The sequence below is a fragment of the Porites lutea genome, chromosome 8 (genome assembly GCF_958299795.1).
Source record: "Porites lutea chromosome 8, jaPorLute2.1, whole genome shotgun sequence".
In the NCBI taxonomy this organism is placed as follows: Eukaryota; Metazoa; Cnidaria; class Anthozoa; order Scleractinia; family Poritidae; genus Porites; species Porites lutea.
Window position 1 is genome coordinate 29,155,929 of NC_133208.1, and position 22,744 is coordinate 29,178,672.

The 22,744-nt window shown below is 38.1% G+C and overlaps 1 protein-coding gene across 1 annotated transcript; it reads right to left on the minus strand.

Moving 5' to 3' along the window:
- Nucleotides 1-3,385: 3,385 nt before the first annotated feature.
- On the minus strand, nucleotides 3,386-11,461 carry LOC140946259 (uncharacterized). The gene is made up of 6 exons (XM_073395352.1): nucleotides 11,071-11,461; nucleotides 10,027-10,171; nucleotides 8,599-8,721; nucleotides 8,398-8,520; nucleotides 5,105-5,136; nucleotides 3,386-4,620 (listed from the first exon to the last, which is right to left on the minus strand). Exons 1-6 carry the CDS (start codon nucleotides 11,446-11,448, stop codon nucleotides 3,982-3,984), a joined length of 1,440 nt encoding a protein of 479 aa, XP_073251453.1. The 5' UTR covers nucleotides 11,449-11,461; the 3' UTR covers nucleotides 3,386-3,981.
- Nucleotides 11,462-22,744: the final 11,283 nt, after the last annotated feature.

The following is a 22,744-nucleotide window of genomic DNA, read 5'->3' on the forward strand; positions in this document are numbered from 1 at the left end:
CCGCCACCAGAACTCAAGCCCACCATGTTAAATATATGTGAGAAAAATGTTCTTGTTGAAAGCTTTGTATGTTTAAGAGCATGATATTCTGCGGATAATAATCCCTCCTAAGTTGTTTTTAGCTCAAGACGAGAAAATCAAAAATATTTTTAGAACCATTGGCCTATTAACAAACGAATTAGTCTAACCATGAAGCAAGTTTTATCCGTGAATTTCTCCGGGGCACCCAACGAGAATATAGTTCAAAACCACTTAAACATGGCATTATTAAACGTATTTTAGTATTTAAACGGTAGATATAGGCTTATTTTTATCCCCTAAATATTTTTCATCTGTTCGGATTTCCTAGCTAGCTGAAAGTCTAGCGATCCGAAAATTATAGGGATCAAAACCTACCTTTTCGAAAATTTCAGCCAGAAAAAAGGCTCTGGAAAATTTTAGGTGACCTTTCTGGGTAAAAATCCGTTAAAAATGGGCAATTGTACCATATTTTAGATGTTCGAAAATCCTAGGAGAGGCAGGCAAGCAAAAAATTTTACGACAAATGTTTCCAAAATTCTAGATCTCAAATCGTCTTCCGAACAGATATTTTCCGAAAATTGACGTTGGGTGCCCCTGAATTATGTCTGTAAAGTCTTGAGTTTTCATTTTTTGAAATCTTGATTATTTTGGACCTTTGATCGATGTTTTGGTTTCCTTTACAGAAATGATGCTCTCCGTAAGTGCTCGCTTACAGGATGAGGCAGTTACTTTCTATCGCGAGAAAAAAACCACAAAAGTCTCTTTCGGGAAGAGTTTCAGAGATATCTACTTTCTGGCAAAGAATTTATTTCATGCAGTTTCTAAGTTGTGATGTGTGTATTGGTAGCGTTGTACATGATGCTGCGAACATAGAGATCATGCAGAGTAAGTTTTAAAAAACACCGTCAAACATTGTAAACCCGTAACCCCAAAGAGTGGTCGTGGTCGCTTGAAGATGGTCGTTCACGCGGTTCCAACTACAGGGCTCTGACTAGGACTGAAATTTCGGTGTTTTGAATCGGTGGGCAGTTATCGGAGGTATTCGCTAACGAGAAGTTGAGAAGTGGTCGCATATTATGAAAGTTTGGCTATAAACAATCAAAGATATTGTGCAATTTTCACCACTTTGGTACGGAAAATAACTTAAAATTTATTAATCTGTATGCAGCAGGGCCCATAATGTGGTTTTCTTTCGAGCAAACTAAGCGCCCCTGGGGGTAGCCCTTATATAAGCCATATAGGTATCTGCCGCCCCAACAAGTAGGGTTTTTGCGTCTTTTTGGTCTAAAAACGGATATAGATTTTGCCCAGTTTGGTCTGGAGTCGGGTGTGGTTTTCGCGGGAACAATGTGAGTGTATGAACGTATTTAGTAACTCGCGCCGGATGTAAGGTGGAAATCTTTTTTTTTATCCGATGGCTAGAATTTTTTTTTTAGTAAGTAAAACTTTCGTATGTTTCATATGCCACATTTATACTGAATAATAACAAGAATTTAACGCATCAGTTAAATTCATAAACAGACTAAAAGGCTACGTAGGTGAGGTTCCTTTGACACGATAAATAAAGTAAAACAAAGATGGCTGTATTACAACAACAGTCTTCCTCGGGTTCGAAGGAACTGATGACTAGCAACACATAATAAGACGAAATCCATCAGGAAATCGAGTACTTTTAATTTTCGGTGGACAAAAATCTTGTACCAGAATGATTTAAACAATATCGCATTCTTTTTTTTACATTTTTCAAGGGCGAGAGATGTAATTGACTATCTGTAATAACACCAAAGAATATTTCTTATGAGAGCCCAAGAAAGTACATGTCAAATTTCACAAAATAAGCATGACATTTTCGGAACTTTACCTGTGTTTTCACAATTCTCGTGAAATTTGAGATTTATTTTTTTACAGGGTTATACGTATTCATAGCCCCTGAAAAATGTAAAAAAGAATCCGGTATTGTTTAAACTACATGTATTTTGGTACAAGGTTTTTGTCCACTGAAAATAGGCCACTACCGAGTTCCAAAAACCCTCACTTTCAAAATTAGGCTAGGTGTACAATCTTTCTTGTGAAAATGAGTTTTATTTGCATGAGAATGAAAAATGATTTCCATATCAAAAGCTGAGCACCTACCCTCGTTTCGAAACAGAAGCCCGGGGGAAATCGGAAATGGCCTATTGAAATTACTCAATTTCCTAGTGGATTCTGTCTTAAATCTATAATAAACAATTATAATTATTAAATGTCACACAATCAAGATTTGGCTAAGATATTTAACGGGCTAACATTAGGAGGAAAGATCAAACTGGACCAGAAAAGTCGGCCTGTAATTTCAGTGTTATTCACTTCGTAGTTGATCTGGAACATATTCACCTGACTGGGGCCTGCATACGCAGGGTTTTTGTAGGGGAAGAGTGTCGGGGTTGTTCAATTTAATTTATGTCAACCAAGAAACTCAGTCAGTAATACTAATTGTTGTTGTGAAAAGTACAAATCTTCACTGCAAAGAGGTTTGTGAATATATGTTAATACATGGGATAACTTTTATTCCAAAAAGTTCCCAGTTGTTTGGTCAGTAAAGATTTGTGGATAATACATCTCGAATACATCACCTTACTATTAAAATCACTTAACGGCTGGCACGTTCGTGGGTTTTCAAAATTTTAAACCAAATCATACAGATGTAATCAACCTTGTACGGCAATTTGTGTAAATTTTCGTCTTCTCGAAGCTGCTCGTTGACAATAAATATTGTTTGAGTTAAAGAAAACCTTTGCAACTTTTGAAGCAAATATTCTTCTGTACGACTGACTTCTACTTTATTTAGTTTGCTATGAAAGATTTCCACTAAAGTTATCAGAAAAAGTCAAACCCGGCATCCTGAGTTTCTTAGTTTGATGCTTTGTTCAGTGACTATTCTCACAGCAAAATAGCCCGTAACACGGAAAGGTGCTCAGTTAAATTCCGTCCTACTGGACCTTCGTGCTGCCGGGCATCAGATGCCTTGCGGCCCTCGCTTCAAATAGCGCTGTTTAGCTGCTCACTGGCCAGTTCTACGGAGTTCGGTGAAAGTGGCGTTTAAGTTTCGCTCCTCCCACCTCCCCTGGTGGCGGTTGGCACCGCTTTTGCACGATATTCGGCACGCCTATTGCCCTAACAGTCGCGGCATCTTTCATAACTTAGTTCTCCGTGACGGGGTAATAGGTGTGCAGTGAGGGTATTTTACAATTCTCATAGTCACATTTTGCCCTTCATTTTTATCATTGAAGCAACATCAGTAGCTTGAATTCTGGGACTCTTAAGTATGTTGAGGGCTTGTGAAGCTCGCTAGGCTTTATAACGAGAGGACCAAGACTCTGTTCTTTCTCTTTAAGATAGCAGTTTAATCTTCAGCAGCTACTGACAACAACTCTACTAATTCTACTAGCTTACACAGCGAATAAAATAACCAAATTGTAGACTTATTTTGGGTTAGCTGACCGGAAGAGTTTCCATTGAATATCTTATCGCCTATCTTGCAACAGGTTTGCTATAGTTAGATAAGCCTGCACAGCCGCAACCGATAAGTACCAAAGAACCAGTTAAATGCTAACAGTGAAACTGCCCAGAAGGACAAAACATACAAAATAGGAACTCGATTGTGGGTAAAACTCAAGGTCAACTGTACTCCCCAAACAAGCCTACTTCAAAGAACCAAAACTAAGCTTAACAAACACTTCAAATGGATAATACTAAACAAAAACTCAGGAACTAACCATGTGGGGAAATACACTGAATCTCTAAGTCTCTAAGTCTATAAAAGTCTATAAACTGTTTATCACGAAGCTAGCAAAATCTTAAAAAATAGCAAAACTGAAAAACAAAACTAAAGGCAACTACCTCATAACAAAATGATTAAATACGTTCTACTCATGGACGTAGCCCACTTTACAAAGAGGGGTGAGTAAGGATAACTGTCGGTCAACGAATCCATAAGTTTAATGAGTAGGATCGCGATGGCTGGGCTCGCTCCGCGTTATTACCAAAGTCATATTCAGTTTCAGAACTGCTCTTTTCTACAAAAGAGGCCGCATCTTGTTCTGTTATTCCAATCCCGTGATCAGCACGGGAACAGCTACTTCCTCCTCCACCAATCATCATCACTGATCCATCACCGCTGCTCCAGTCACACCAGAAGCCGATCTCATTGCTACTTTGGATAATGCTACTACACTCTGCCTGTTGAAACCCGTCTGTTGTCTTGTACTGACCGCCATATTGAACCGTGCAGTTTCCCAGGCACCTGTCACTGGACCACACCTTACCATTTCTAAAGTCGCCATAACTTGTGATTTTTGATCGGAATGTCTTTTCACCCAAACAGTTCCCTGTGGTCTGCAACAGTGGCGTGTGACTGGAGTCATCACTGCGCGTGATTTTAAACTCGCTGCCTTTCAGCAGCCAAAATGCTGGTGAGATCATGTCAGCGTTAACTGACGGATCAGTTGTTGCTCCAGAAGCAAAACGTCGGTCATACCACCAATCACCACTGTCAGCCATCCAATTTTTGCCGTCGTTATTGGAGAACCGAGCAACCAGCATCCAGCCTGAGTAACAGCCCTAAGTCGGGAAAAAATTGTCTTAATCATGCAAAGCTTATTTTACAAATGAGGTTCTGAGTGAAGGTACCTCGGCAACACATAACACTTTTCTGTTTAGCAGGGGTCTAGAGATTTTCCATAGGTTGATTGTATTAGCTGTAATCTGGAGACTCTAGCAACTCCTAATACAACTTTGTGGTTACAACGGAAACATAACATTTAAATCAGCAGACATATAGTCCTGTAAATTTCGCAGTGGCGTTTTGTTTTCAATGAATTATACTCAGGACACCAGGAGGAAAGCAAAGAGATGTTTTGACCTAACAGTATATTGAAAGACCAATGACAATTCAAGGGTGATGTGAAGTGTCGACAAACATGATAAATTTCAATAACTTCAGCCCCTCCCCCCAACGCCACCCCTTAGAGCCACTCTAGAAGATTGATGAAGATTACTTAATGTAAGTACACATAAAACTATAAAAATGAATAATTATGTGTACCTTGACAAATGGACTTTGAATTTCACAAGGCCCTGAAAAATTGTCATTAAGCGCTAGGTTAGTTCTAGGACAAGAATGTAAGGAATGGGTTGTTTCACGTAGACATGCACTAAATAGGGCTTTTTCCGCAGTTGCTCCTAGGTTATGGAACCAATTACTTCGGAACTCAGGGGTGTTACATCTGTCGACCAGTTCAGCTCGCAGTTGAGGACATACTTATTTAAGTTAGCCTACGATGTCTGATTTTAGTAGCTTCATTTAATTTAATGTTATCTTATAATAGTTTTTAACTCTAGTTTCTTACCATATTATTGGACAGCGCTTTGAGCAATTAGTGGATACCGCGCTATATAAGTGTCTATTATTATTATTATTATTATTATTATTATTATTATTATTAAATCCCGGGACTAAATCATGAGCCAAACTCCAACGACCACCATCTATCGTATAATCGTTTGTTTATTAAACTAGAATTGAAGTAGACTGGATTGGATTGGATTGGACTAGATTTGATTTGATTTGATTATTCGATCTGAAACAGAGCAATACAATTTAAGATTACGCAACTTAGCTTGTTTATAATTTCTAGCACAATAATTTCACTGGAAAATGTCTCAATTCGAAACCCTAATTTCACAATCATGCTTTACTTACTTCTGTTGCGGGGGGTCGTCCTTGAAACGGGTTAGCTCGATACTTTCGTGCTGGTGAGCTTAATAATTGTGAGCGTACTACTGATTAGCAAATTCAACTTTTTACTAAATTCCGACCGCGTGTAAGGTGTTTCGATACAGTTTTTCAGAGGCCATACCGACATTTTTCAATCGCCTTAAAAGTCGTTTTTTCCTTGTCCGATCGCTATAAAATTTTCACCAGTAATTGCCTATGGATTGAAATTTGTGAAAATGTAGTGTTAAGTAAAATCAATATTACTATGACAACAATAAACAAAAAACTTTGAAACTGGTAAAAGTTCTAAGTATCAAGCTATTGTGATGGGAAAAACTGACGCCACACTTGATTTCAAGTGTGAAAATTCCAGTATCCCAGTGACTAAAGAATTTGAGATGCTTGGCATAACGATAGATAACAAACTGAAGTTTGCCAATCATGTTGCTAAAATATGTAGCAAAGTTTCACAGCAAATAGCTGTTCTTAAAAGAATGAAGAAAATGCTTCCCTTCGAAACAAGGCGCGACCTATATTTAGCATTTATCCTTCCTCACTTCAATTATTGCAGTGAAACCTGGAATTTTTGTAGTAAAAGTGCTGCAGACAAATTGGAAAGGTTAAATGAGCGCGCGATCAGATTTGTTTTCAGGGATAAGTACACAAGCTACTCGGAACTTCTCAACGCATTAGGCCTCTCATCTTTAAAACAACAAAGATTAATTAAAATCACACGGTCTATTTTTAATGCCGTCCACAATTCTTTAGCGCCCAAAAGTATACAAGATCTGATAGTTCATAGGAAGAACGTTAGCTACAATTTAAGAGGTGACTATATCCTCTCGCTACCCAAGCCAAAGTCTACTACATATTGCTTGAACTCAGTCCGCTATATTGGTCCGAAACTCTGGAATTCAACTCCGAACATGTTTAGAAATATAACAAATTTTAAGTCTTTTAAGAGATCCATTAGCCAAGTTGACCTAGTGCAATTTTTATAATTTCGACGCTTTTTTATTGAATTTAGTATTTATTTAGATATAAGATATACTTATTAAGATTTTATTGATATAATTTTAATTATAGAATATTCCATATCTAGTTTTTTAACTCTTAATTTTATTGTGTTTGTGGAATACCTCTAAATTAGCTGGCGTGCTTTCACAGACCCCGATTTCGGTCCCGTCTGTGAAAGTACACCATTATTGTGGCTAAGTGTATTTTCACAATAAACTCTTATTGTATTGTATTGTATTGTATTGTGTGATCTAGACCAGCTAGTGAAAATCTAACACTAGGAACTAAAAAGTTTAGTATTTAGCAAACTATCTCCGTAAGAGGTAAAAAATTCTGTAGGTTTGAATTCGACTAAAACGAAAATATAATTTAAAACCTTAAATGTTCAATAGCCGTGATGGATTATTTAATAAAAACGTTATAAATGACTCAAATTATTCTTAATAAGTATAGCGTCAGAATGTTGCTTAATATCATATTTTGATGCTAGGAAATTTTGGTGTATTTTCGTTCTTGCGATCTTGAAAGCTAAGCCGTTTTCTCACTACTTGTATAAGTGCAACTTTATTCAAAATTTGGACTTTCAGCGCTTTTTTTATATATCTCTGAAACTACTCGAACGAATTTTTTTTAAAATCTCTTCACATAATCTTCACAATGTACATAATAAGTATGTGTAATCAAATGGTGACGAGTGAAATTAGGGAAAGGCTTGGGAAATTATAAGGATTTGGACAAAACGCAAGTGAAATTATTCCCTAATTTCACGAGTATGCCATTTGATTACCTATTATTTTCATGGGTGACGAATTACGTTAGCAATCGAGGATTTTTGACTTGTTTATCCTGGATCGCATCGATCGATCGTGAACTCCACTCTCTCAAACGTTTAGAGCTAAATTTGGCTTAAGTTTTCAGAATTTTTCGACCAAATACCTCTAAGAATCCTTCTTGATGTGCTCTTTCGTGTGTTCAGGTTTTGTAAAGCGTCTTTTTATGCCCTGACATCTTCATTCATGACATTTTAAAACTTTCTCGCCATCTTGAAACGGAGACGTACGGCAGGTTGCCATGGCAATTTAGTAATTTCACATGTGAAATTACAAATTAACGTTGAAATTTCGCGCCAAAATTACGGAGTAATTCGTCATATGATATCATGTCTGAAACTTTCATTAAGATTGATTCACTGCAACACCTTGAAATTTCAAGATAAACCTATCCTACTTACCGGTCAAAAATCTGCGTTACAACATTCACTGTTTTGACGTTATGGAAATGTTTCCAAAATAATGCGCACTATACATACCTCCATGACTAGTACATTTTAGTCTGAATTTATCAAATCTTTTGAATGTAAAACATTGACAATACTCACACTGAAATGTACTAGTCATGGATATATGTACGGTCTGCATTAATTGGGAAAAATTAGCATAACATCAAAACAGTGAATGTTGTAGCGCGGATTTTTGACCGGTTCGTGTCTTGAAATTTCAAGGTGAGACATGGACTGGAATCACAAGTTTGAGAAAGAATGGCACAGTTGAATGAACATAAACCACAAATGCATGATGAAGAACGTTTCTAAAGTTAGGGGGTACCTGTATAAGTATTATTTTCGCAATTGTCTCCTTTCCATCCACTACTGCATTTACAGATGTACTCTTCTCCGCTTTCGTCTTCAAAACAGGTTCCTCCATTGAGACATGGACTGGAATCACAAGCTTGGGAAAGAATGGCACAGTTGAATAAGCACAAGCCACAAATGTATAATGAAGAACGTTTCTAAATTTAGGGGGTACCTGTATAAGTCTTGTTTTCGCAATTGTCTCCTGTCCATCCACAACTGCATTTACAGGTGTACCCTTGTCCACTTTCCTCTTCATGGCAGATTCCTCCATTGAGACATGGACTGGAATCACAAGCTTGGAAATTTTAAAGATTGATAATACACAGTTATTAATAAATAAACAAGAAACAATAGGCTATTTTTACAGTTGATATAACTATGATAAGGGGTTGCAACGCGATAGTTCATTCATAACATTTATCTTACGTCTTTTCAAAATATGGAATTCACCGCTCATGCATGAGATTTCTTACAAGCCACAAATATATAATGAGAATGTTTCTTTATATCAGTGGCTACATGTCATATTTTTTTCGCAATTGTCTCCTTTCCATCCACTACTGCATTTACAGATGTACTCTTTTCCGCTTTCGTCTTCAGAACAGGTTCCTCCATTGAGACATGGACTGGAATCACAAGTTTGGGAAAGAATGGCACAGTTGAATGAACATGAAACAATAAGACATCTATATTTAAAAAAAGCCCTGTGTACACAGGCTAATAAGAAAGCAAGGTTTACGGTCATTTCGCCATGCATCAAACCATTTTCTGGTGCCTCCCCTTTTGTTGCGCAAATTTAGCGACGTTATCAAAATAAACATCTTTGTGTTAATGCATATGTAAAATCGACAAGGACGAAAGTCGCTCATCTGTCATCGTATTAGGTAATGAAGTCTTCATTCTTTTCATCGAGTTGAAACGGCGCTCATCAGCGCACGCCGAGTAGGGTAAGTAAGAAGTGTCTTACTGGATAGGAAGGGGATCATCAGGTGGCCTGATTGACTAGCGGAGCCTCATTTGATACACTTACCTCCTCGATAATTTTAAATTCTTCATATTGTCAAATAATAAATTCATTTACGCTTTTCAAAGATGTCTTGAACAGACATTTAATTTCCAAACGCACAATTTACAGGTGATGATATTAGTATAGGTAATAGCATGATTTGTAGTGATATTTGGCATAAATACCACAAGTGATATTTCAAAATTGTTATACATAATTTCACAAGCTGTTAGGCGAGTGAAATTTGAGACAATTTTGAAATATCACGAGTGGTATTTATCCCAAATATCAGTACAAATCGTGCTATTATTTGTTTATACTACTACCCGCAAAAGGTTTGTAATTTTCACATGTAGGTATTTCAAATTAAGCTGAAATACCACTGCTCTAAGCCAATCAAATCGCAGAAATTTCTCATGTAGTAGTATAACAAATAGTAACTGTAAGTATTATTTATGTGATGTTAATTTGATTACGTTTTATAGTGAGCCAAAAGTAAATTAAAATCTTTTTTAAGCCAACTGATTCAAACAGTAATTTGGGACCAACAGTATAGTTTATAGGAAAAAAGTGCCAGTTACATAACTTAAGTACCTTTTGGGATTTTGCCATAGAGTTCCACTCTCATGCATATCTCATTTTTCCAAAATTTTGGTTGGAAGCGAACGTAGCGAGCCTTTATTGGTGTATCCAAGGTGTGATATACGACTGTGTCCTCGTCTGTGTTTCCTGCGTATAACTAATTTAAGGGAAAACAGGATTTTAGAGTATTCGGAGAACATAGATAAGTCACATGTAATGACTATTCTCCCCTGTTTTATGAAAGAGGTATTACGGTGTCATCCAGTAATTATTCTAACGTACTTTGGTAAAGTAAATAGAAACATAGTGTACGGAAATAAACATTAACAACACTGATATCAACAGAGAAAGTCAACTGTTACCTCAGGATCAGTGCCGTAATTACACTTCCACGTTTTTTTTTTTTTGAGGGGTTATGTTGCCGTTTTTGCTACATTAATTTCGCGGGGATTTATCACAGTTTCGCGATTTCAATTGGCACATCTGAAAAAGGCATAAATTTGCTATTCAAGCCTGAGTTCTATTAGCCTCCCCTCATAAAAAAAATCAGAGAGGGGAGGAGGCGGCTAGAGAAAAGCGGAGACAACGGCCACGGTTGCTTGAAATAAGGCGTTGTTTCTCTGTAGTGTTCCATAGTTTGTTCTGTTTACTTGAAATGTAGAATTATCGTAAAGATTTGCTTTCATTTTGGGGAAAAATTCGTCTTTTTAGGAAATGTTGAGTTCACAAAACAGCCTGCTTTCAAGTAAACTGTAGTTGTAAACATTTCATCGAGAGAGAAATTCTGCTAAAGTATTTAAATACTTTAAATTGAAACCTTTTCCTTTGAAACCATCCTTTAATTTACACGTAATACTTTTCTCTTGTTATGCTAAATTCTCCCTGGAAAACCATTTACTTGATCACATAAAATACAGGCGTCTGTCCCCTAAAGAGGCACTTTCACCCCCCAATTCAGACGTTTAGACAAAAAGTCTTTCAGCTTTGTGGAACTAACTCTAAAGACAAATATATAACCTTTGGGTTTTCATTATAAGAAAAACGAAATAAGCTTACCCGATGGTCTGCATAAAACGCTTTACTATCATTGCTGAATTCTAGTTCGTATTTGGTTACACTTAAAACAGATTTTGACGTGCGACTGCTACATCCTTGTGTTGCCACTCCTGTTATTGTGCTATTGTCAAGAAGAAGATCAACTAGCAGCCATTCAATGCAGCTACTGTTTTTAGGTTGCCAACCAAATGGTCTTCCTTGTGGAGTGATATGATGTAATCTTCCATTAACGGCTGGATAGGCTTCCCTTTCTGAGGAAGCAGTTATTTGGTCGTCAGTAATCTTTCCGTTTTCCATTCCAAGAGCGTCACGGCATCCCTCTCCTGTAAGGAAACGAATCAGTCTACAGCAAAACATTGCGGAGTTTGTCGTTATCATTATCAGTAAGACCTACCGGTCGAGCCGCAGAGGCTAGGAAACATTTTGATATCTCTGACTTAAACTGTAAGTGAAGCGAACGAGTCATAAAATGAAGTAAGACTAAAAGACCAAATTTTTTAGTTAGTAAAAAGAAAACAAAAGGACAGTGAAAATAAAAACAAACAAACAAACAAAATAAAGCAAAACGAAAAACAAGCCAGGAGAAAAGAACGGGGAACCAGTTCTCTGACCTAGCCGCTCAATTAACTTAAATATAATTGCCATATTTATACCGATACCCTAAAAGTAACTTCGGGGGCTCTCGTTGAAGTCACTCTATGACGAATCCCCTAAGAAAGTCTGCGTGGGAGGCTACGACAGGAGAGGACAGAAGGCATCGCAGCCTCACAATCGTAGAATGGGCCGAGAGATTGGAGATAAAGGCGGCCATCTTGGTATGGAAGGGTTGGTTCCCAGCCACGCTTTAAGGTACGGGCTGCGAGAGGCAGTAGCCAAATAGCCCGAGCCTAATAGCAAGTCTCTCAAGTGAGTGACCAACTTTCCGGCAGTAGGTTCGTTGGCACTGCTGTTAGAAAGTTGTCCTCTTCTGGCGAGATTTCCTTGAATCCCTCCATCTGTAAACGGGAGATGCAGGACTCTTCTTTAAGTCGGGGACGCGGCTGGCTCAAAAAAATTTGATATATCCCCCCCCCAGTATTTAGCAGCTGAGTACAAAGTTACGTAGAAAGAATCATGACCTGTTAATGTTTTTGAGGTTCGTTTGTTTATAATATCTACAAGGGCCGCATTGTCAGTGAAAAACAAGACGCAACCATTTGCCATGGTGGGCCCCCAAATATGAAGCGCGGGAGTAATAAAAAGGCTCGAGTAAAGTTTTATTTTAAAAGGCAGTGCCATATACTATAGGAAAAGGGCCATAAAACCCAGTGCTTTCCAAATATCGCTCCGTTCCCCTTTGATGCCACGGCATCTGTATATAATTCGAAAGTCGATAAAGTGTCCTATAGCTCTGACAGAAAAAAAAATTCTGTTAAAATTATCTTAAAACTGTAGTCATATTTGCCCCCGCGTGGATTTCGCCCAGAGGCGAAATCCCGAGGAGGCACCCTAGTAACTCGCGCGTATATTAAGGACAATACTTACAGTTCAAATATACAGTCAGTATACTAGAAAAATCTCGATTTGCTCGAACTGGGGCCGCGAGGAATCGGTAGGTAATGATGACGTTTCTATTGTTTGCGCCCCCAAGTACGAAATGGTTAGGATGACGTAAAGACAGAAAATCCCGAAGGGACCACTCAGGTAGATTTTATGACATTCATTGTGTAGTCATACTTCGATACTCTTTTGCGTTACGCAGTGACATTCTGTGGAGCAGTTGTTTTGAAAGTTATGGACCAAAAGCGACTCGTTAAGCGCAGGGGATGTTATAAGGTGCGTTTAACTGTGTAGATATATAAACACTTGGAGAGTTTGCCAGACACGAGTTCACAAATCTCTGATTTATACTGGAAACCTTGCCAGACACTCTTTCTCTCTCTTTGACCGGAATAAGACTCAGCCCCAAACAAGCAAGACGAGTGAACAACGACTAGCTTATCACTAGCAGATTGATGGACATTTACAGAAATTCGCCGACAATCAAATTCTGTGCTGTCTTATTCCCTGCTCACAGATGTCCTTTCGTTATAAAGATTCAAATAAGACTAGAATGCGCTAAGGCTTACTTTCCGGCAAATAAAATGAACTGAATGCAAAAAGGGAAAGAGAAATAGCGAAAAATCCAACTTCTAATTAAATCTTTTCTTATGGTTTAGAATAAACTATTCTCGAAACTGAGAATGTTTTGATCAAAGCTGTGTAAATCGACCTGAAACTGTGCATGGAACCTTGCGTTTCCTGTATTTATCTCACCTATTGTATGGAATATGTGTGAAAATTTTCATTATGAATCGGTATATTTCGAAGAGCTACACAACCTACTATTACTAACCTACTATTGACCGACAATATACAAAACGGGGGCAGCTGTAGTGTCTACTATTACTAGTTGTACAATGTTAAGGAAAGTACTTACAGTTGAAATATACAGTCATACAGTCAATATAGAAAAAGTCTCGATTGCTTGAACAGGGGCCGCGAGGAATCGGTAGGTAACGATGACGTTTCAGTTGTTTGCGCCCGCAAGTACGAAATGGTTAGGATGGCGTAAAGACAACATCCCCAAGGGACCGCTTAGGTAGATTTTGTGACATTTATTGTGCAGTCATACTTCGACACTCTTTTGCGTTACGTGTTATCAGTGACATTCTGTGGAGCAATTGTTTCAGTGAAAGTTATGGACCAAAATTTTAACGACACTCGTTAAGCGCAGAAGAAGTTATAAGGTGCGTATAACTGTGTATATATAAACACTTGGAGAGTTTGCCAGACACGAGTTCACAAATCTTTCACTGGAAACCTTGCCAGACACTCTTTCTCTCTGTTTGATCGGAATAAGACTGAGCCCCAAACAAGTAAGACGAGTGAACAACGGCTAGCTTCTCACTAGCAGAACGATGGACGATTACAGAAATTCGCCGACAATCAAATTCTGTGCTGACTTATTCCCTGCTCAGAGATGTCCTTCCGCTAAAAAGTTTAAAATAATACTAGAATGCGCTAGTGTGAATTGATCAAACGTCCTTTTAATTTCTAAGGCTTCCTTTCCGGCAAATAAAATGAACTGAATGTAAAAAGTGAAAGAGAAAAATTCAACTTCTAATTAAATCAGTCTTTTCTTATGGTTTAGAATAAACTATTCTCGAAACTGAGAATGTTTTGATCAAAGCTGTGTAAATCGACCTGAAACTGTGCATGGAACCTTGCGTTTCCCATATTTATCTCACCTATTGTATGGAATATGTGTGAAAATCTTCCTTAAGAATCGGTATATTTCAAAGAGCTACACAACGAACAAGAATGCTATTGACCGACAATATACAGAGCGGGGGCAGCTGTAGTGTCAACTATTACTAGTATACTTCTAGTGTGTAAGGTTTTGAATGGCCTTGCGCCATCTAACTTGTCATCTGAATTGAGACTCGTCTGGAAACTGCATATTCTAAAGCATTTGGATACTAGTGCGCTATTAGTTATGTCACTTTGAAAAACAACTTAATATCAGTGCTAATTAAAAACAGAAATTGTTTATGTGAGGTATTGGATACCGTCCAATGGCAATATAATACGTCTGAGCTTCTAATCATGTGCGCTGGTTTCGTTATCGACTGCATCACTGTTAGTTCGCCTTTGTTTTTACCCACCCTTCCCCCCCCCCCCACCCCGTGCGGGCAGCATCAGGGGGGAACGGCCACGGTCTTTCCTCCCCCTCCCCCTCCCACACGGCTTTGCTTGTTCCGGCAAACAATAAAGATGATTTTGATAGTATATATACGTGTGGTTGTCTTTTTCTTTGCGCCAAGGATTATGACTCGTAGTGATCGGATGTTGATGCTCCCAGTATTGACTTAGGTTTTGTCGATAATCTTTCCATAATCATCCATTTTTTCACCGCGTGAGTTGGGTATTTTTTAGCTTATTTCGAGGAAATACTTTTTGCTTCAAATCCAGGGTGGGCTTTTAAACACATTTTTTAAGCCAAATGGTTTTTGCGTGAATCTGCTTACCCGAACTTTTCGTATAAAAAACGACAAATACCCGAAAAAAGCTCGTTTTGTTGTTGGTGGTGGCATATTTCCGATAAATTCATTTCAATGTCTCGTGAAGAAGAGTTCAGATCCGTGCCGTGCGCCTCTTGCGAGGCGCGCGTTCCGTCGAAATGCGAGCCCAAAAACAGGTGGTAAGCGGTCAATCTGTGAAAAGTAACGCAATCTCCGTCGTTTGAGAGCAGCTGAAGATGCTCTTGACGATGCTGTCCTTGATGTTTTTTATTTCCAATATCTAGGAAACCCATGCTAAGGTATGAAACATACACTCGTAGGCATTGTTCTGTCCGCTAAAGTCTAATTCCTGGACGCAGAAACGTTGTGCTTTTTGAAGTTTATTATTGTGCTTTGCCCTTTGACAACCTTACGTGACTCGTGCGTTTGGTAGCAGAAGATGGCTAAACTCTGCTTTCCTTGTTGGAAAACGGCTTTAAATTTTATCATATCGCTCGATAAACACGTGTTGGTTTCTGATAGCTGATAACGTTAAACCACTGTTGCTCAAACTGATTTCTTATTGCATTTTTCTGAGTTTTTAGCATCGGCCCGCTGAGTCTGGAAAGCTCAAATTTCGGAGAAGTACTACTTGTATCTTTTGGCCTCAAAAATTTTCTTTTAAGTTGCCCATAGTATTTAAAACAGATTTTGAAAGAAGAGATAACGCTCTTTAAGGTGGTATAAGACTCATTACTGAAATCGAGGTACCAGTCGACGATTTTGGGCTTTGAAATTTGCCATTTTTTCATTGAACGAAAACGTTCAAAATATTGAAAATAATGAAAAATCTCCAAAATATTACACTTTCGCTCAAACTGAGTACATCACCACTTAAAATGTGTGCAATTATATACTATTCTGAATAAGTTATTTGTTGTCCGCATTGCCTTGGATTTGAATTTTAAAACGATTTTTTTGTGACACACGGTCTCGGGCCTGGAAAACCCGGTCCGAGAGCCGCGAAACCAATAACCCCCCCGTACGTGGAAAATAATTAGCGGGTCGAAGTAAAAATTACATTTGTGTTAATAGCTTACCTGGTGCTACTTTGTGAATTTTTTTGAGAATTTTCGATTTTTCACTTTTGTAGACCTCTGGTCGATATTTACTGACATCCGCTCTTAAACAGTCAACAGTTAAAGCCACACCTGTAGCATTGTTGGAACTCTGCCATAAGTTACCGCAACACGATATTTCATTCATTCATATCATGAAATGTGGCTTATCAAAATGATCACTCCAAAGAGTCAGCATTGAGTAAAATCAATATTCTAGCTGAAACTCAGCTATTTTGAGAAGGAAACTCTTTTAACATGATCTTCAGTGCAAATATTTTTAATGCCAACCAGCTTAACGTAAATGTTCTGGAAGTATTCGAGAAAAAGCAATTACTACAAACGCCACACCTTGCCATTATTAAATTTTGCCAACAGTGAAAAATGCAGTGATGATGGTGGAGTTAAAAAACAAACAAACGTGGCAATGGAAGATTTTGGAAAATGTTATATTTACCTGTTGGTTATTTTCTATAACTATAAGATTCAAAAGCAGTAGTCACCGCAAACGCTGCAAAATTTATGCGCTAAATAACATGGAACGAAGTCATAACGCTTATAAGCTCACCACACAGACTTCCAGGGCCGTAGCAACGAATTTTAAAATGGAAACACCGAGGGTCCGAGCCTTTATAAGGGTGCATGATTTTCTAGAGGTGTGCCTAGCTCACAGGATTTTAAATGACCTGAAACATTAGTTTCAGCATTTTTCATGAGATACTTAAGGTGGTACTTCTTCACAGAAGCCTATTTCGATTAATTCAGTATAGACCAGGCTAGTACCTCGTCATTACCCTTTCTAGTGATCTTACATGGCCAGCAGAGGTGCAAGGAGGAGACATTCGAATGCAAACTGAAGCACCAGATCGAACCATAGATAAATAACGCCTGCTATATGTAGGCGCACACGAGGAGGGCTAAACTGACCAAAATGGACATATTTTGCGACTTAGAGAAAACGTCAAACATTCAAAGTGGTAATCAGAGCAACTGTGTTCATTTTAAGGCATTAAGGTTGATTTGACTAAAATTAATACGCGCAATTTTTTGAGGGATGCCAAGTGTGGCACACCCAGCTCAATTATCTACTCGCACCTGACAAACTATCGTAAAGTACTCACCCACTGAGAGGCGAAAGGTAAAAACCAATAAAGAGGCAAGCAAAGTATTCATTTTGTTAGGAGTTGCTGGAGAACAGAAGATTGAATTCGAGCAATAAGCCACCTTCGAAGCCGCCACCTTAAACGAAGCTTTACTGAGTAGAAAAACACACCCCTTTATTTATATATTAAATTAAAGGCCTTCAGCCAATAAACGATCGCAAAGAGTTGTTCAACCCAATATCCCGCGTTTCTTAAGTCCTGCATTCCTACGCGTTCAACTTTGAATGCGACAACTTCGAATGCAGCCAGGGTCTGACCTGATGCTAAGGAAAACGTGAGGTCATTAGCATAAGGTGGCTCGATACAGTTTTTCCGGGTCAATACCTCCCAAGTTTGGGCATAAACTACGTCGCCATAAACAAAGATGTGGAAAAATTGCCACCACAGTTGTATTAGATAAAGATGAAAATTTGTTATGATCAAGGTTGCAATCATCGGAGTGGTCATAGCAACAAAATGACGCCATTACCTATTTTTCTTGCAGCAGTTTTTCATGGCACTGGGAACGGTCCTTCCAAAATCGCTTACGGGAGCTTTTTCCTCCATTAGCCGCCTCGATGTTCGTGACGTTTAAGAGGAATCTGTAAAAGCGTTATCGAGATATTTTGGGAGGAATTTTTTATGGTTAGCCTACAGTGAAAAAATGGATGATCTTGATGTTCGGCCGTTAACTGTAGAAAACGAGACGCTTTTGACATGCACTGAATTTTACCTCATAGTAGTTTCAATCTTTTCAAAAACGTGTGTGAAAGATCATGGAGATAGCGCCAGCCGATTGCTAGAAAGCAGGATGTGATTAGTGTGTCAGTCGAGACACTCTTGTTAGCGGTTTTGTAAACATTTCGGTCTACTTTAACAAAACAAGAAAACAAGATTGACTCTTCCAGAAGTTTGGGCTGCGGCTACTTCAAAGGTTTGACGTGACTCAGGCCGAGCCTCCTTTTCTCCTCCTCGTTGAAGAAGACAAAAGGAAGCTCAGTTCGTAGGGTTGAAAAGACAGTGACTGCACATGCTGCATTTGGAATCCGAGCTTTAAAAAAATAATATTGCTAATAAGCATGATGACCGGTATGGTAGAATGTGGAGCGAATCGACTTTCGGGCGAAACGTTTGAAGGGGCAGTGTCGCCAAAAGTTTGAGCCACTTGAAAATCTAACTAAAGTTTTCAAATTTGTATTTATTCCATCAGTATTTATACATAAAAAAAAAAAACAGAGGCATAGGAAGGACTGACTTGAAAGGATCGATCGAGGCTAAGTTTTTCGAATTCAGATATGTGCTTAAACTGAAAACACCACTTATCTTGGTTTGCTGTGACCTTGTAGAAAACGAACTGATCGCGATCCTTATCTTGTGTTTAGAGTGTAGACCTGCAAATAAACGACTTTCATTAAAAATAGCTAAATGGTGAATCATGGCTTGGCTGCGAAGCTTGCAACTGATTTTTGTCTTTTACAATCTTCAGGTAGGTTGTTTTCGTACGGAAGATCAGTCACTTCTTCTTACAGGGGCAACACAACTGTAATGAATTGGCTTGCGCATGCACCAACTTACGTAGTGACCATACTTGTTAGCTGAATTCAGACACGCCAGCCAGAACTATAATTACCAAGAAGCGATTGGCATCTTGATCTGTTACGTATGCCAATATCAAGACAGCTTTGTTCGTTAGAATATGACAAAATCTTATAACTTGTGGTGAAAATTTGATATTGATGCTCAATATATTGATTAAGTGCTTGTTCATATCTTTTAATCTTTGAGTTCCGCTAGTTCGGCATGTTTGAAATTGGTACTTTGCATGGTTCCGAGGGGCTCCTCCGGCTCTAAAAGGCTATATAAACATGTAGGTGACTTTATTTTTTTGCATTGGCCAAACAGTATAATAACCGCATTGAATAAAATATCCAAATGACTGCTTCACTGTAAAAAAAAAAAAATAAAATAAAATAAAAACTTGAGAAAGAAAGAAAAAGGAGAGAAATAACGAGAGAAATACTTATATCAAAAAGCTAAAAAAGAGAATGGATGGGGTAAACTGGAAAATAATGCTTAAAGCACGGATTACACAATAGGTAAACTTGAAAAATTAAGCAGCAACGTTTTCCTTTCAAGTTAATTTGTAGTGTGCCAATTTCTTTGAAGTTGACTTGGAAATGGTCTACTGCAAACAAAGACTTTGTCAAAAATAGGCTTTTCCCGTCCTGGATTCGCATCTGTTAATTAATCAACTTTTCATGTCCGAACATGGGGAGTTTTTGTCTAACTTTTATGTGATTTTGGAATAGTAACCTCACTGGGTCAATTAAGACTATTAAAGACTAACCCTAGAAAACGTTTCAGCCAGGTTATCAATAGTACATTGCTTAATTCTAATGGCACATTATCTTTATTGTATTTTTTTCTTTTTCTCCTATCTTCCTATTTTTCTTTTTCAAATTACTAGCTTATGGGGCACAGATTAGTTTTATTAGAGACACCCTCTCCCCTGATTTAAATTGTATCCGTCGTCTTTAGCGCGTTATTTTTTTCTTTTTTCATTTTTTCACATTTTACTCGAATTGTTCTGAATATTTGTGTGTTGCATCAAGGTTGAAAGAAACTGAACAAAAAATAAATAAATAAAAGCAATTAGGTTGTTTCAGGGGCACCCAACGAGAATATAGTTCAAAACCACTTAACATAGCATTGTTGAACGTATTTTAGAATTCAAACGGTAGATATAGGCGTATTTTTATCCCTTAAAATCTTTTCATCTGTTCGGATTTCCTAGCTGAAAGTCTAGTGATCCGAAAATTATAGGGATAAAAACTTACCTTCTCGAAAATTTCAGCCAGGAAAAGGCTCCCGAAAATTCTAGGTGGCCTTTTTTAGGGTCAAAATCCGTTAAAAATGGGTAATTATACCATTTTGTAGATGTTCGAAAATCCTAGGAGAGGCAGGCAAGCAAGAAATTTTACAACAAATGCTCCGAAAATTCTAGATCTCAAATCGTCTTCCGAACAGATATTTTCCCGAAAATTGCCGTAGGGTGCCCCTGTTGTTTTAAGGTAACGAGGATTGTTAGGCATACTGTATATACGGTTAAGAAAGAAACAGGTGTTGTAGCACGACTTCTCGATATTAATTGGAGACCTTGTTCGAGGACAAGATTTGACTTAACGCCTTTTTTTGGTGTATTCTCCAAAAAATAAATAGAACAAAGGTAGCTAGCACTGTTATCTTTATTGAAGGAGTTTAAGTTCTCCCCCTATAGCAAAATGATAAAACTTCAAACATTTGACAACTTCCTTAAGCCACTACGATTTTTTCGCCCTTGAAAAGCCGTAGTGGCCGTGAATGACGACGCGGCCTATCACTTTTTTCCGCCAAAAATGACGGCGCTGGCTAACACCCGAGCACTTCATATACTTACTTCTGACAATTTCTCGTTCTCTAGTCGTCCTCGTCTAAGAATCAAAGGACTCCACTACTCGACTATTGCTAGTATTTGCACATGAAAAACTACCGTTCTACTTACCTACAGAGAGGCAAAAGGCAAAAATCAACAATGAGGCAAACAAAATATTCATTTTCTTTGAGTTGCTGGAAAACGGAACCTTCAGTATTACCGTACTGAGCACAATGAGGCATGCGATATACACCCATACATGTATATATACAAATTTTTGAGTGGCACCGGCCAATCAGGAAATATCTCTGAGCTGATACATGAAAAAGATTTTTTCAAAATATTTGAAATCATATATTTCAGTGAAAAGTGCTAAAGTATCAGAGTATTAGTCTCATATGAGAAAGGGTGGAACACTCGTCGTCTCGTTTAGGAGTGTAACGTGCAGATTTTGATATCACCAGGAAAGATCGGAGCGTCAATTCATCACTTTTCCAAAACAGGTATCGCTGGTGGATGTGCTTTAAGGAGCAATGAAAGCAAAACTAAGAAGAAACAAGTATTGTCGTGACGGCTTCTGAATCGGATTAGAAAAATAATAGATTTTATTTAGCTGTCTCTTTTAGAATTGTAACTTCTGGAAGTAAAAAAACTCTTAACTCACGCTCAGATTTGAGTCCCCGCCCCCTTTAGATGGGAATATCTACGTGCCGGGACAACCCTTTGTTTCTCGTAAATGCTGAACCTTCATAACCATAACAATATCAAAATCTTGCTGACAAATGAACTATAATAGCGAAAAGTCAAAGAGAAAAGCGCGACTTGAGCTTTTCAGGGAAAATTGAAATAGCTCGAAGCCTTAAGGCGTACTAAGGAATGATAACTAAACTTAATTTTCTCCTGCTGTTCACTGAGAGACCATTTGATTATATCAGCGTACACATTAGAAGAATTCGCTTGCATTGATACTGTTCTGGTAAGGGTGGATCTCTTAGCTACTGTCACATAATTTTAACCTGCCCGGCTACGTGGGCCGGGTAAGATTTACCTACTTTAATAAAAAAGAGGACATGAACGAAAGACCGTGCGGAATCGTAAAAGTGAACTCAAACGAGGTTCACACGTAACGTTTAAAAATTGAATATAAAAAGGCCAATAAATAAAACCATAAATAGCATATAGATAAAATATTGGATTCGGATTTTTTTTCGCTGGTGTTCCTTCCGTTTTGCAAGTGGAAAAAATGAGGAAAAGGACAGGCTTCACGGATGTGAGAGCCTTTCGGTTCTGAAAAATTCATGAAGAAAATTTGATCGAATATTGAGAATGCGGCGGAAACTTGTGCCATGAGCCAATATTAGAAACTCAAAGATTACAGACGCAGTATCGAGTGAATTCTTCCAGTGTTTCGTGCAGACTACGCTGAAATAATCCTGGACGGTGCACTCGTAAACTAAAAATGGACTTAGCGAACTGCAAGAAGTAACTTATCAATTCCTAATAAGGTGATGTTACACAAGATTACTCGCAACGGCGATTTTTAGCGCAACACAGCGTTTCAACATTGTTGCGACACAATTTTGAATGATTACAGCATTATTCCAACATTGGAAGACTGCTTTCCGCAAAAAATCATCGTTGCAAATCGTCCCATGTAACATCACCTTTAGTCCGCCTTAAGACTTCAAAAACACAAAACAAGTTTTGTGAAGAATTTGTGCCAAACTAATATTGTCAAATCCAAAGAATTCACGCTTTCGTCCACTTCCATTCTTTCCAGTTCATACCTAAGCCAAAAGACACATATTCATCATTTTTAGCCAGACATGAGGTCACGGATTTTCAGCAAGACTCTTATAGTAAAGTACTCGGGGGAAAGGTAATATTAGCACAAAAATACACTGAGACAAATGCATAAATCCAGTAAAATGAAATATCAAACAAATTAGCCCCTTTAAAAAACCAGGATAAATAGATATC